This window comes from Oncorhynchus clarkii, chromosome 23 (genome assembly GCF_045791955.1).
Source record: "Oncorhynchus clarkii lewisi isolate Uvic-CL-2024 chromosome 23, UVic_Ocla_1.0, whole genome shotgun sequence".
Lineage (NCBI taxonomy): Eukaryota > Metazoa > Chordata > Actinopteri > Salmoniformes > Salmonidae > Oncorhynchus > Oncorhynchus clarkii.
Genome location: NC_092169.1, coordinates 17,485,875 through 17,502,115, shown reverse-complemented (window position 1 = coordinate 17,502,115; position 16,241 = coordinate 17,485,875). Strand labels below are relative to the sequence as shown.

The 16,241-nt window shown below is 42.5% G+C and overlaps 2 protein-coding genes across 3 annotated transcripts in view; one reads left to right on the top strand and one right to left on the bottom strand.

Moving 5' to 3' along the window:
• Nucleotides 1-1,691: 1,691 nt before the first annotated feature.
• On the top strand, nucleotides 1,692-12,243 carry LOC139381636 (protein FAM13A-like). Of its 2 annotated transcripts, XM_071125310.1 has the most exons (11): nucleotides 1,692-2,624; nucleotides 5,652-5,823; nucleotides 6,297-6,510; nucleotides 6,707-6,848; nucleotides 8,942-9,023; nucleotides 9,281-9,486; nucleotides 9,685-9,768; nucleotides 9,891-9,998; nucleotides 10,961-11,207; nucleotides 11,320-11,421; nucleotides 12,014-12,243. In XM_071125310.1, the coding sequence occupies exons 1-10, from the start codon at nucleotides 2,373-2,375 to the stop codon at nucleotides 11,340-11,342; spliced, it is 1,530 nt and encodes a 509-aa protein (XP_070981411.1). In that variant the 5' UTR covers nucleotides 1,692-2,372; the 3' UTR covers nucleotides 11,343-11,421; nucleotides 12,014-12,243. The 2 variants fall into 2 exon arrangements, with proteins under 2 accessions (XP_070981411.1, XP_070981412.1); XM_071125311.1 differs by lacking the exons at nucleotides 11,320-11,421; nucleotides 12,014-12,243 and having other exon boundaries at nucleotides 10,939-11,078.
• LOC139381637 (phytanoyl-CoA hydroxylase-interacting protein-like) overlaps nucleotides 11,442-16,241 on the bottom strand; it is a 45,320-nt gene continuing 40,520 nt past the window's right edge. The window contains exon 5 of the mRNA XM_071125312.1: nucleotides 11,442-14,356. Within this exon, the coding sequence (XP_070981413.1) occupies nucleotides 13,810-14,356 (547 nt within the window). The 3' untranslated portion in view covers nucleotides 11,442-13,809. The remainder of the gene's footprint in view (nucleotides 14,357-16,241) is intronic.

Below are 16,241 nucleotides of genomic sequence, written 5' to 3'. Positions count from 1 at the left end.
CTATCAACAACAAGGGAACTCCTATGACTAATTGGAATGGGACACAAGCGTAGGATTGATCACCCTGTCGCTGGCCGCCTTTGGGGAGGGTGAATAGTGTGAAAGGCCGAAACACCCTAGGAACCAAAGGTACACTACTGACGATGCGCTCCCCAAATTTCATCAGGCTCACTGTTCATTAACTCTTGGAAGTGCTTGCACAAAGGATAGTAACATCTCATCCTATGTTCTTGGAATCTTAACAAGTAAGTGAAATTGCTAAGCCCGCTCAGAGGCGAGTGAGCCATCCTTTGAAGGCTGTCAAGGTTCCAGTACTCTACTATGCCCTCATGGTGCCAGTCTAATTTGCATGAGTGTCATTGCGCTCACCCTTCTTGTTTGTCCATAGTGAACACTGTACATCAAGTGTAATCAGCTGGTTGTTTGGTCTTGGTTGAGTGTCCCAAATGTTCTCCTGTCTTCTTTGCTTCAGCATCTGAGACTAGCTACAGTAATTTGCAAGTTGGGGCTGAATATTTACACTGAATAAAACTTGTTTGATTGCATGTTATAAAATACATGTAATCTGAAAAGAATGATCTTACACTGCATTCCAAAAAATTGCTTTGTTAATTACTGTCCTATTTTTAGATTCGACTAGACGACTGTTCTTGAACATTTTTTTGCAGGATGCTTACTAGACATTCTAGTGCATTTCTACCAGTGGAGTCTGACTTCACCTCATTCAACTCATTTGAGTTGCAAAACAGGTGCAAGGTGCATGCATTGCAGAAATCAGTGGAGGCTGGTGGGAGAAGCTATAGGAGGATGAGCTCATTGTAAAGGCGGGAATGGAATGAATGGAACGGTATCAAACGCATCAAACATTTGTAAACCAAATGTTTGACTTCATTCCATTTATTCCATTCCAGCCATCACAATGAGCCTGTTCTCCTATAGCTCCTATCACCAACCTCCACTGATTTCTACAGTGCATGCACCTTGCACGTGTTTTGCAACTCAAATGAGTTGAATGAGGTGAAGTCAGTGTGTAGTTGCTGCTGCTAAGGGAAGTAAGCAAGCCTTGTCCAAGCCAGAATGGCCCATGGGGGCAGGAGCCTATCTCCTGTTTCTGTAGCGTGAGGCAGCTTAATGTACACCCACTGGACAGGATGCTAGTTGCTGCTGCTAACCTTGTGTATAAGAGTTAGACCACTTGGGTTACATTCCCAGACTACTGGCAGCACATGTTACCCCTGGGCAGATCAGTAGTGTTTTGTTTTGCTGAGAGCAAGCAGATGAAGACTAAATGGAGGTCTGTATGATGTATTCACACCCAGAAGTAGGAAGACAGTTATTGATTTTGTGAAAGTCAATATTTACAAATGCTTTAATGTATGTTTAATCTAATTTAAGTTCATGTTCAAAATAATGTTGTCCGGGCCTCCCGGGTTCGCGCCCAGGCTCTGTCGTAACCGGCCGCGACCGGGAGGTCCGTGGGGCGACGCACAATTGGCCTAGCGTCGCCCGGGTTAGGGAGGGCTTGGTCGGTAGGGGTGTCCTTGTCTCATCGCGCACCAGCGACTCCTGTGGCGGGCTGGGCGAAGTGTACGCTAACCAAGGTGGCCAGGTGCACAGTGTTTCCTCCGGCGCATTGGTGTGGCTGGCTTCCGGGTTGGATGTGCGCTGTGTTAAGAAGCAGTGCGGCTTGGTTGGGTTGTGTATCGGAGGACGCATGACTTTCAACCTTCGTCTCTCCCGAGCCCGTACGGGAGTTGTAGCGATGAGACAAGATAGTAGCTACTACAACAATTGGATACCACGAAATTGGGGAGAAAAAGGGGTAAAATTCAAAAAATATCTATAAAAATAATGTTGTCCATGCTTGAACTTGTTACTCAAATTTGCACAATGTATATTATTTTGGCCATTGGAGGAATAGGGGACAATAATGAGCAATATGTCCTCCAACTAAACAAAAAAATAGTACTCATTCCTTTTACATTGTGCTTGTATTATACCCCCCTCTCTGTAGTCCTGAGACCTTGTACCTTGGCTCGGACATCACTAGCCACACACAGCACCTGATCCCAGACATATTGGAGGATGTTGTGGATGACGAGCCTGGCTGTGTTCTCACCTGCTTCGCTGATCCTGGACCAGCTGGGGAGCCTAGCCAACAGGGGGAGGAGGATCCTGGATGTCCCAGGGAAAGATGGGTCTCTCTGGTGTGCTGTGGGTCATCCATCAATACTTCCCGAGCTTTCCTCTCTTTGTCCCAGAGTCCCTGGGGGGTGGGAGATGACATCAGTTAGTGATCCTGCTCCATATGACCCCTGCATCTGTTCACTTACTTAGCATGCAGTTTATTTATTCATGTCTGCTTCATTGGGATGTCCTTATTGAGAAGTTCAAGGTTATCCACCCCAACCTGCCTGCTCAAGTCTCGGGTCATAATAGCAGATGACAGGCTTTTTGAAAAAGTATTGAAGAATGCCGTTCAGCTTGTATTTATCTTCCTGAGCAGGACAAGGTCACAACAGGAGGAAGACCCAGTCACCTCCTTCAGTGTAAAGGAGGAAGAGGACAAAGAGGAGGAGACAGGCCCGTTTAGCCATCTGTGGACTCATGAAGACTATTACCAGGTGATCTCTCTCGTTCTTTCTCTATCTCTCTCTCTCTCACTCACACATCACTTTTCTCATTAACAATGCAAAAACACAATTGTCACAATTTGATGATTCACCCTCAGCTCAACGCACTGTAAGTGTGTATGTGTCTGTATTCAGTGATAGCCTAGATGTTAACATCATCATAAATCCAGAGCTATTTCTAAATCACCATGTTTATTGTGACCTGCAACGCGGGCCCCTATGAAGAAGTTGTTAGATAAAAATGAAAAAAGCTAATGAGCAGAAGATATGTTTGTTAAAATATATGAATTGGTCCCAATAGTTGAATTGCAGCAACAATTGATGTCAGTATTCACAAAGTACAGCATGGTACAGTATGTTTCAATTGATGAGTCGGTGTGGGGGGTGTACGTAGAGTCTATTGATAAAGATATTGTATGCATTGGGTTTTAGGACATAAAGGATCCTGAGCATAACCCCGCCTGCTATGAGTGCTCCAGGTGGGTGTCAGGGAGCTGGCAGGCCCAGGAGCCCCAGAACCTAGCTGACAAAACACAACTCCATGCTGAAGGAAGTTTCGGATTCAGTTAAGCAGAGACTAGAGGTTTTCACGGGTCCAACTATATGGACCCGGACCCGAGGACAGTCAGACCCAAAGGGACTCAATAAAAATAAATAAACGGGAACACGGACCCAAGAACAATCAGACCCGAATGGACCCATAGACAACTCGACCTAGACCTGACCCATACTTTTTCAATAAACGTTAATCAAATACAACCAGGGACTGTTTGCATGCTTCTGTTTCTCAAAAATGGCAACTCAGCGCAAATGCGCATCTGCCGATTGTATCTCCAATGACGTAGGCCTAGATTGTGTGATTTGATTGGTCAATAAGTATTTGGAGACCTAGGCCTACGTCTCTGGAGATTCAATTGGCACTTTGCCATTTTCAAAAAACCGAAGCAAGCAATAAATTGGCGATTGTATTTGATTCATGTTTCTTGAAAAAGTATGGATTTCAGCAAACCAAGAAAGGCACAGTACTACAGATGACAAATATGAACTCTGTTGGTGGAGTTCATCAGAAACTTCCTGCACCATGTAGTTGAGTTAAGTCAGCTACCTAGAACCAAGACCTGCTTACAGACAGGCTTTTAGGGAAGACCCAGTTTTATTTTTTGTCAACAAAGATATTACTGTACTTTCATGATAGCAAGGGCTAAGGGAGTAAGTTATTTTCGTAATGATTCAGGAAACAAAGCATCTATTCTCTCACTGCTGGATATGGCCTATGCCAACAGTCCCATCAAAGTCTTCTCTAATGTCTCGTATGGAATAGTAAAAAAATGTTTTTTTTTAAATAATCAAATTTCAATGCTCCACTCTGTTTTAATTGGTGTGCTTTGAAAGAAGCCTTAACTGAAAAACATTTTCAACTTCATGGAAAACAAACTAAACATGTCAGCAGCAACAGCCACAGAATGGTGGCAACTCTGCTGCTAGTGTTAGTGGTTCTGTAATGGCGAGGAGAGATCAAATTGGCGGCTGTACTGAAAACATCTGCCATGAGGTAAAGTAGTTCTGAAAGACAAAACAACCTTCTTGATATCCCTACATGGCCAGGGGCTGGTCCAGGTAAAGGAACAGAAAATACATTCTGGCCAGACAGAGATGCTGTCTGTCTGGCTGTCTGTCTGTCTGTCTGGCTGTCTGTCTGGCTGTCTGTCTGTCTGTCTGTCTGTCTCTCTCTCTGTCTGTCTGTCTGTCTGTCTGTCTGTCTGTCTGTCTGTCTGTCTGGCTGTCTGTCTCTCTGTCTGGCTGGCTGTCTCTCTGTCTGTCTGTCTGTCTGGCTGTCTGGCTGGCTGGCTGGCTATCTCAAATCCAACAGCAAAAACATGTCAATATATGAGTGTTATAAACAGCCCAGAATAGAACCGTTTACTTGAGCTCTCATTTTAGATGGTGAGTCATTAATTGCATTCCAATCAGGGGCAATGGTTTCATTTTAGATATGGGTCATTTTTATTGACAATGCGGTATTGATTTTAATATTTTGGGAAGTGGAATACATTTGCATTGGCTAATGGCAAGTGTGTGCGTTCATACAGGTTAGCGTTTGTGTGTGTGTGTGTGTGTGTGTGTGTGTGTACACGTGCGTGTGTGTGAGTAATTGCCCCCTCCCTTTCCTCTGTCTCCTGTCTGACGCACACAGTTTTTTAAATGAATGAACAGCGAGAAGGAGGGGCTATAACCTCACCAAATCATGATGTCAAACAAAACTGAATGAGCCCCCCTTTACCCTCCATCCCCCAGACTACCCCATATTTATGCATCAAAACCTATTTTACCCTAGTACGGACGCTCACAGAACAACCCATGTCAACCCCCTACTGCGGCTCACACTGAGCTAACAACGTCAGCCTTCCTTCTCTCCAATTAGAATGCTCAGCCTCACAACGTTACCACGGAGACCCCCCCCCCCCCCCCCCCCCCCATCATATTCCCACACGCATGGTTTTCCCGAACGTTTCCCTGACGCTATGAATAATCCATCATGTGGAGGTGAGCCGGAGCAGCGGAAGCATCACGGGGAACGCAGACAGACCGGGAAAAACAGGGAAAACACAGATATGTGCAGACATACATGGATTCTACTGAATCACTAACAGTGATACTATGAGAATTACAGAACACAGGGATTTCACCGTTCTGAGGAAGCTGAGTACGCTGTCACACACACAGAGATCTAACTAATGGGATCACATGTGGATCCAGGTCTGAGGAAACCTAGGGAGAGCAGAACCGAGACAAGACCCATTATGTGGCTGCTAACGTCATGTCTTTTATAACTGAGGTGTGGGGCACACGGACACAACACAAGATCACTTTCCCTAAGGACAAGCCCTCTTAACTGCCATCATCAGGATTTTGCCACCCACCTTCTTCAACCTCTCCACCCCAGACAGGGGATCTGCACCCCTGTTTTACCTTCTCCAGACCCCTAATTCTGAAGGCATGTTCTGCTTCTGTTTCCAGAGCCCCTCCCTGAAGCAGCAAGCCCTGGAGGCTGAGCTGTGCACCTCACCCCCCGGAACCCCCCAGGAGGACCTGGAACTCCCCCCTTGTACAAATGACTACCAGAGCCTAACCCCATCTCTCCAATCCCTCCCAAAACAGGACCAGGACATCATCAGCACTTCACTGACAGGTAGGAGAACAACACCTTCCCTATCCCTCCTTTTCTTTAATCCCTTCCTCCTCTCCGATCTCTCTCAACCCTCGTCTCCTCGTAAGCAAATTGGTTATTCTCGTACTGTGTGATATCTTGTACACTATGATTGATATTTAGTGCTTTTTTGTGTGTGTCACTTCATCTGTCTTATGTTTAGTGGATAATATAAGCTCTTGTCAGTGTTAGCTTTGGGTGGGTATGTCTCATGCTTGCTTATCAAGTCACGATGCGCCAGGATGCTCTAGATACAGTAGGAGCAGTGTGTGTATAAGGGCAGATATCTTTGGAGTATGTTCTGGATATGAGATGAAGTTAGTTGTTTTTGACCAGTAGGACAGGTGCACAACTACACCACTAGCTTTGTTATAGTTTCAAACCTGTTAGTCTTCATTTCCTTTCTGTACTTTGACCCCGTTGTCTCTCTCCCTCCACCCTCTGCTCCCTGTCAGAAGCCAGTCCGGTCCACAGGGCCCCCGTGTCTCTCTCTGAGGGGAGTAGCAGTGAGTGTCTGCTGACCCCTGGTCCTAGTCCTCTCCTCCAGCGCCTCGCGGCTGGCGACTGTCCCATTCCGTCCCCCCGCTGCCACAACCTCAGCCAGGGCCAGCGCTTCAACACAGACCCGGAAACAGCCCCATCCCCACCCTGCTCACAATACATCAGGATGTAAGAGACTGTGTTCAAGTGTTGTGTGTTTGTGTTCGGTTTTTGTGTGTGCATTCGGATGGAGAGAGTATATAGCTTTGTGTGTCCAAGGTTTATGCGTGTTAAGTGTGTGTTGTGTATTAGGGGGTGTGTCTTGGAAGCATATGTGATGGATAAATGTGGAAATGTACCATTCTAGCTCTCCCTCCCTCACCAGGGCTCATTACACAGTCAGGACTGAACCAGCAGAGGGAGCTATCAAGACCCCATCAGTCACAATGCTAAACAGACACATCCAGAACCTGAGGAAGAGGATCAGACATTTTGAGGAGCGCTTTGAGCAAGAGAGACACTACAGGGTGAGACAGTAAAACCATCAAGCATCAACGTTTATTTACAACCATATTATAGCCCAGAGGCCAACCTTTTAGTTTCTGAATAAATCCATGGTTTGAATGGTGAGAGCTTTTTTACACAGTGTCTCATAAAGACAAAGCCCACTGGACAAACTGCAGAGAAACGTTGTTTCAACATAATTTGTCAACATATTGTGACGTGGAATCTGTGTGGAAAATACATCAGATTTGAAAAAAGTAATCAACCTCAACTGTTGTTTTGATGGTGAAATTTCAACCACAGGATTATGTCATCATGGTAACCACATTTCAACATAGACAACCCTTGTATAAAATATGTTGAATTTGTACCATTAAAACAACGTCAGACCTTCAACGTTATATCTACTATCAGGGGAAAAAAACTATAGGGTGGGCAGCACCTCCTACTGGAAAATCTATCTATAGCTACCCTTTTAACCAAGACCAGCCCTGCTTAGCTATTTTTCACAGACTATTACCAAAGTGCTATCGTGAGAATAAATGTTGAGAGAACTCCACTTAAAAATGAAATAGATTCATTGTTGCTTTCGAAGTCATTCCAGTGTAGTTTTAACAGAGCAAATGAAATGATAGCACATATATCATAAATTATACTATTTAGGCCTATATAGATACCATTTGCAAAGTCATCAACACCTATTGTTTCAATTCAACCCAACTAAAAATAGACAGTACAACAGGCCTAGGGTTTCAAGCTCTAGTTAATTTCAAATGAAATTATATTTAGTGATATTGAATTGTGTTTAGTTGTCAACACAACCGAATATCAACATTCGAAGGAGATCTTCTGCTTTGACAGTTCTATGCCACTGACTTAGTCTGGCTTTAATTACAGTTTTTCTACAAAATAATAAATTATATGTTTGATTCACATCTCCATCCCAACCAAAAATGTAACTTAAAGAATAGGACTAAATCAAATCAAACATGATTTAAGTGCATTTATATATTTGATTTGATTTAGTCCTATTCTTTAGCTTAGATTTTTGTTTGAGATGAAGACGTGAATCCAACATATCACAAATACTGTAGCTACCCTCTCACAGTTACAATAAAAGGGGAAGTTAGCATTTTTGGGGGTGTATGCTATTTGTGCGTTTAAACTTCCTCACGCATCATTATTCACGAATCATTCAGGATTATCTGTAATCATGGTAGCATCCACGTGAATGTAGAAGTGTTTAGAAACATATTCTTATTTACAATAAAAGTGACTCCAAAATGACACAATACATTATTTACCATTCATTTCTATTAGGCACAAAATAATCTGAAACACAACCAAAACAAACAGCAAATGCATCCAACAAATGTGTAGAGTCACAAGCTTGATGAAGCCATTGTGTGTTATGAATATGGGACCAAATTCTTAACCTTGTACTAGTTTAATACAGATATAAGTGCATTTTTCCCAATACTTTTGGTCCCCTAAAATGGGAGGACTGTGTACAAAACGTGCTGTAATTTCTAAACGGTTCACCCGAGATGGATGAAAATACCCTCAAATTAAAGCTGACAGTCTGTTTATATTAAAGCTGTGGGTGAATATAGGTTGTAATCTCATTGATCAACGTCTCAGCCAAATATTACCCAATTATCCACATTGAAACAACATGGTGTGCCCAGTGGGAGGAATGTATTTCCTCCTGCTGAGTCAAAGAATCAAGGCCACAGACAGTCATATCTCCTCTCTCTCTTCCAAGCCAGTTTAGACTGGTTCAAACCGCTCTCTCTCTCACCAGACTCGACTTCCGTTTTCTTTTCTAAAGTGCCAACTCAGCCCAATACCAGCTGCACACAGCCTTAGGAAAAAGTTGATGGTTTGGGAACAGAATAATCCAATTCAAAGAGTTCTCCTACTGGATGTTTTCACACATTACACTCCTGTCTTTTCTAGTGCTGTAGTTCTTGTTCCAGTAGAACACATGAGTTTAGTGTAGCTCCACCTAGTGTTTATGGATTGATAATAATGATAGGATATATTTAGCCAAATATGAATATACCTCTTTCTATGTGTCATATATTCATGAGTTTGTGTTGTTTTTCTGTGGCAGCCAGCATACAATGATAAGACTGCCCACCCAGAAATATCTAGACTGATGCGAGACCTCACTAAGTCTCGTAAGCAGCTGAAAGGTAAGACCTTGACTTGTTGCAATCAGATGCATTTCAAAAACCCTGTGTGGACTGCTGCTGAAGTGAAAGAATGTAACACCAAGACACCATCTTGGTGGCTGTATAATGTATCATTATTATTTGTAAGGAAATGTTCATAATTATTTATGCCATTAAAAAATATATATATTTGTGGAGGAGGGACATGTATTCTGAATCTATATTGATATTTGTATGAGTGTTATATATTGTCAAATGGAACATCTGTGTATGTGTAGAGCTGAAGCTGAAACAGTGTGTGGATGGGCTCAGAGAGCAGCAGAAAGGACAGAACACAGCTACATGCAGGTCCACCAGAGACCCCCAGGGGGCGATGGAACACTACCAGAACAGTAACAACAAACCCTCACTGAAGGAGACTGTCGATAGCCTGAACAAGAGAATGATGGAGAAACGACAGGAGGGACTGCCAGATAACATCAAGGTAAAATGACACATCGTGAATTACCAGGTAATGCGATGGAAATGTACATAGTTATGAAAGGACCTATTCTCAAACCAAGATTACTCTTGATTAGTTAGTTGAGTGTGTTATACTGTCAGTGTAACTCTGCTGTGGTCTATTACTCTTTGGTTTGGCCTTGTGTCTGACTGTATTGCCACTGGTTGGCTCCTGGTCCAGGAGATGACTCCGGCTCAGATGGCTGTGGAGAAGGTCACCCTGCAGAAGTGTCTGCTCCACTTTGAGAGCCTGCATGGACGACCGGTAAGACTGCCCAGTGTGCCTGGTAAATGTCTATTTTAGTGTAGCTTCTGAATGAGTAGCCGTAATGTTTAATATTATTATATATATTTTTTTAGTGTGTGTGTGTGTGTGTGTGTTTTCAGAGCACCAGGCAGGAGAAGACTCTGATGAAGCCTTTCTATGATCGCTACCGCCAGGTCAAACAGCAGCTCCTGTGTTCCTCCACCACCATCCCTTTCATCACCACAATAGTAAGTCTCTCACTTACTCACAACTAACAAGGCACACGTGTTAATTGAAATAGATTCCAGGTGACTACCTCATGAAGCTGGTTGAGAGAATGCCAAGAGTGTGCAAAGCTGACTCCTTGACTTTTTCCACATTTTGTTACATTACAGCCGTATTCTAAACTAGATTAAATAGTTTCCTCCCCCCTCATTAATCTACACACAATACCCCATAATGACAAAGCAAAAACAGTTACGTAGAACATTTTGCAAATGTATTAAAAATAAAAAAAACTGAAACATCACATTTACAAAAGTATTCAGGTCCTTTACTCAGTACTTTCACCGCATTCTTATCGGCAGACTCAACAGCCTTGGTTTCGTAAATGACTGCCTCGCCTGGTTCACCAACATCTTCTCAGATAGAGTTCAGTGTGTCAAATCTGACGGCCTTTTGTCTGGACCTCTGGCAGTCTCTATGGGGTGCCACAGGGTTCAATTCTCGGGCCGACTCTTTTCATGTGTTAACAAACCTCCAAACGAGCTTCAATGCCATACAACACTCCTTCCGTGGCCTCCAACTGCTTTTAAATGCTATTAAAACTAAATGCATGCTCTTCAACCGATTGCTGCCTGCGCCTGCCCACCCAACTAGCATCACTACTCTGGACTGTTCTGACCGAGAATATGTGGACAACTACAAATACCTAGGTGTCTGGTTAGAACCGATCCTTGACTTCGGCGAGGTATGCTCTCGTTGGCTGGCCCTCGCAACAGATTTGTCGCCAAACCCACTGGCTCCAAGTCATCTATAAATCTTTGTGGCTACATGTTTTACTTGATATTGTATTTACTTTGCCACCATGGCCTTTTTTTGCCTTTAATTTATTTATAACTTTTTGGTTACTACATAATTCCACATTTGTTATTTCATAGTTTTGATGTCTTCACTATTATTCTACAGTCTCTGTGCTGATTCCCTACAGGAGGAAGAGGAGTGTTCTGATGAAGAGTATGTGAAGGACAGCCCCTGGCTACCTCATACAGCGTTGCACTGTGTGTCTTCAGAAGAGTCACTGTGTCTACCGCATAACGAGGTAGCCAACACACAGAGAAAGGGTGGCTACATTGAAGAATTTATTTATAACTTTTTGGTTACGTGTCGCCTCTGGAGGAGATCAAAAGTCTACATCCACCCAGTGTCACCACAGCAACACTGCACGAGGCATCAAGGTATGCCCCTGGTTAACTTCTCTTGCTAGTCCATAGATTCATTTTGGAGTGAGGCCTTGCTGTATGTATTCTTGTCTCACTCCTCTCTGTGACCCCTCCTACTGTACTGTAGATCAGAGTTACTGGAGCAGCTGAGGGTGACACAAGCAGAGAAGAAGAGACTCCGTTCAGTACTCCGAGACTTTGAGGACCACTTCTACACACAGACCGACAGGTAAGACTCGTTACACTTCACTGTTTGCATTTACTTTAATTTTCTTTTAACAAACTGGAACATTTGGTATCCATAGTTCAACAATGCCTTGTGAAAAATAAAATGAAAACATCCACCAAAATAATTCAGCAGAATGATACAACAGCGTGATGCACACTCACGTTAATACGACACAAAGAAGTACTTAGGAGAGAGACAGAGAAATAGACAACTGCTCTGAACTACAGTATACACATATTTTGTACATGTAGCTGTTTTTTTTAAGTAGGGCTCTATTCAATCTGTAACACTGAAGCATTACGGATTCCCCAATAGAAATGTAAAGTTAATTTCCGATTGAGCCGACATAAGCAGCGTTTACCATTAATGCATTCTCCACCTAAGTGGGAACATTGCCTTTAAATTTCAATCACGCTGTAAAGCTGAATTTCCGTGACGCAGATTGAATAGAGCCCTAAAATACAATGCTTTAATTACAATACTCACTGTACAATGTTATCTGAATAAGGCAACACAAGGACTATACCAGTAAAGGAAGCTGCAGCTTGTCTAAAATATTAAGTTAGTATGTTTCTCTTCCTCGTCTTTAAAGGAATGCCCAGAAAGAGGACCGCGGGCCCATGGCAGAGGAGTACTGCGAGTACAAGAACCTAAAAGCTAAACTCCACTTACTGGAAGCCCTGCTCAGTAAACAGGATACTTAGAAGACTGTCTAAGCTTCCTTCACAGTGGGACTTTTATTTTGAAACACTTTTTTACTCATTTACCTTTAGTTTCTGAACAAGTTTCAAAGTGAAATACCGGTACTTCTTGTCATGTTTCATGCCATGGTTACATGGTGATGCACTTTAAATTACTTTGATGTTGACTGACTCTCACTTTGGTTAAGAGTGATGGCAAGATGATACAAGAGTTGCTGGGCGACATCCAACAATTTTTTGTCCCATAACAAGTACTTTGTTATTTATGATAACAAATGATATTTTATGCAACTGATGGAATTATAATATTTTATGCAACTGAGTGTAACAGTTTTAAGGAAACAAAGAGAACAAATATAACAGTTGATGTTAGATACATGTTATCAATTTCTAAGCTATTTTATGACACTATTGTTACTTGCATTTTCTTCTCGCAAAACTATTCTCGGTATAACAGGTGGGGTACTATGTTCAAATGTGGCACTTTGAAAAGTGCAATCTTGGCAAGGAGGATATGGCATCCAAATATACAATCTGACAATCCTGTAAAATATTTGTGTATGTCATCAGTTTTTAGTCCCACTTTGTACTATGATATGTATTAGTTAATAGTTGACATGATGCATTGTGGCAATTCAAGTTATACATTACCTTGGGAAAAAAAAGTGTGAATGTTGGCATAGGGCAAGTTACTCCTGCAGTCAAATGTGTTTTTCATCCCAAAATGCCATTCTTTACTATGATCAGATCTCTTGACATTGTGCACTTCTGGTTTCTATATATATCAGTAAAAAATAAATATTTTCACACTTACTTTGCTAAACACAGTCTAGGGTTTCCTTATAACTAGAATAAATAAAACATAACATTGCAGTTGACAGCATCATGCTCTTAAAGGTTACCAAGTAGTAATTACCAAGTTGATCTCAGAGTTAATTTTATTTTTAGTGGCTGTTGCATTAGTATTGTTATTCTACAGCAAGTTATTTCCATTTGGGATACCTTTGGCATAAAGATGATGACACTGCAGCCCTAAATTAGTACCAGTCTCTGCCAATAGAGGGAGGGAGGTATGGAGTAACTTGGACCAAACTAACACCTTCCAGAAGAGACAGAAAAAGAGGAACACAACCACCTGTCTACCTGGACTGAAGTGAACAGAAAAGGTCAAAGGGAGAAGGAGATGTTTTGAAAAACAACAGGAGGGAAAATCTATGACAAAAGCTGTGTGAATAAATGCAGGCAACAATGAATGTTTGGTTAGAACATTTAAAGGGATCAGTCAGTTAATTGACCAGTGTTGGCTAGCCCGTTTGGATGATGCTGACAAAGTTGTTGGGGACCCACACTTAAGCTGTAGATCTTTCAGTTGGGGCTCCTCCCTCTTTTGCATTGTTTCTCTTCTGATGGGGTTGGTGGGAGGCTGGAATAGAGTTCCACACTTTTGGGAGGGCGGTCCTTTGAGGATGTAAAGGGTTATGGATGATGTGTTTTGTTTATGTGTATGTTTGTGTGTGTATGCTATTGGATTGTGAATTCTAGCACCGCACCCTGTTACATTTCTTTCACAGTCTGGGTCCCTCTTTTGCACTGTTCTTCTTTTGGGAGGGTGGTTCTTTGTGGATATAGAGGTGTGTAAAGGTTGGGGTTGCATGTGTGTGTAGCACAGGTCCAGTCCAGTCTCCCACTAGCGTCCCACGCTGATGTTGCAGGTCTTGCAGCTGGGGTCCTTCTTGGCGTTGACAGTAGAAAGGCTCATAAGCTGGTGCCCGCTGATCTCTGCCACCGTGCCCAGCGCCAGGTCCACGGGATCCGTGTAAATCACCTCCAGGATCACATCCTGGGCGTGCCGGAACACCAGAGCCCCGTCGCCCGCCTCCTCGTCCAGCGTGCACGTCAGGAAGTGGTTGTTGGTGACGTCGAGCGCTTGCAGCCTTGCCTTGCAGAAGTCATCGCCGGGCGAGCCCTGTGGGGCCAGCACCAGTATGACGTAGTGGTAGGCTGTATACATGCAGTAGAAGTCCCCGAAGTAGAGGTTAGTCTTGGGGTTGAACAGGGTCTCAGCCTGGATCTCAAAGCGTGTGCGGCCGTAGGGGGAATCCTGGGGGGGCTTGCCTGTGTTGAACTCTGTGTTGCAGCTGAAGTAGAGGCCCTCCAGCTTTCCGCTGATAGGTGAGCCGTGGCTTCCACTATTGTCCTTCACTGCTGGCAGCATGCGGTTCCCATGCACCTCCCTGGAGAGGAAACATGGACAACTGTCTGAGTATTCACTATACTATAGATTACAATGCATCATCAATACAACCAGGCATTGATAAAGTAAACAAGTTCTCAGAAAGGCTCCATTTCGGAAACAATGAGTAAAAATACAGATCTAGGGCTCGATTCAATCCATATCATCAAAAATTCGGTGTTTCTAGCGAGATTGAAATTTCATGGTAATTTCAGATTTAAGCTGACATATGCTGTGTTTACCGAATGCAGTCTTCTTAAAATGTATATCTCACTGTAGCTCAGATCTTCAGCACAACGGATTGAATCGAGCCCCTAATAAATGTAATCTAGGGCTGAATTAAATTGTTATCACAGAAGTATCACGGAAGATCTGCGTTATAGCTCAATTTAGATTTAAAGGTGTTACGAGAATTTCCAATCCCAATGATAATAACAATCAATCAATAGCTCTGACCAATCCCCGAGGTTTGTAAGACCATGGGTATAATAATAATTAGTCAAAGACTCAGCTTATGCAAAAGGTTAGTACAGTTTATTCAGAGAATAATTATATTCTATATTCAGATATTCTATGCACATACATACACACAAACAGAAGATATCCTACGCACATACATACACACAAACAGAAGATATCCTACGCACATACATACACACAAACAGAAGGTATCCTATGCACATACTTCCACACAAACAGTAGATATCCTACGCACATACATACACACAAACAGAAGGTATCCTACGCACATACATACACACAAACAGAAGGTATCCTACGCACATACATACACACAAACAGAAGGTATCCTACGCACATACATACACACAAACAGAAAATATCCTACGCACATACATACACACAAACAGAAGGTATCCTATGCACATACATACACACAAACAGAAGATATCCTATGCACATACATACACACAAACAGAAGGTATCCTATGCACATACATACACACAAACAGAAGGTATCCTACGCACATACATACACACAAACAGAAAATATCCTACGCACATACATACACACAAACAGAAGGTATCCTATGCACACATACATACACACAAACAGAAGATATCCTATGCACATACATACACACAAACAGAAGGTATCCTATGCACATACATACACACAAACAGAAGGTATCCTATGCACATACATACACACAAACAGAAGGTATCCTATGCACATACATACACACAAACAGAAGATATCCTACGCACATACATACACACAAACAGAAGGTATCCTATGCACATACATACACACAAACAGAAGGTATCCTATGCACATACATACACACAAACAGAAGGTATCCTATGCACATACATACACACAAACAGAAGATATCCTACGCACATACATACACACAAACAGAAGGTATCCTACGTACATACTGTCTCACTACCCAGCCGACAGAGATTAGGGAGACCTTGACCTTGAGACGTACTCCTCGTTCTCTCCCAAATCTCTAGTCAGGTCAGCACCGAATTTTGCTCAGACAGTCTGTGTCTAAAATACCATAAAGACATAAACATTAGCTATATTGTTTTACCCTAATTCTGACTAGGACTACACATTTATTGATTATGATTTTATACATTCTAATCAATTCCATACAATTATATGTTTCAGGGTGGAATATTCTAATCATTCAATTAACAGATAAATCCCATTTAACAAAAGGCAATGTTCCTGCGTTCGCGGATACTGCATTCACAGTAAACACTGCATATGTCAGCTCAATTGACAATAGCTTTACATTTTAACACAGATCTTCCACGACACATCTGTGATACGGATAGAATCCAGCCCCTAGTTAATGCAAATTGCTCCTCAGTTTTCTGCTTGGTAAACAGACGCCTTCCGTTGCACTAGACAG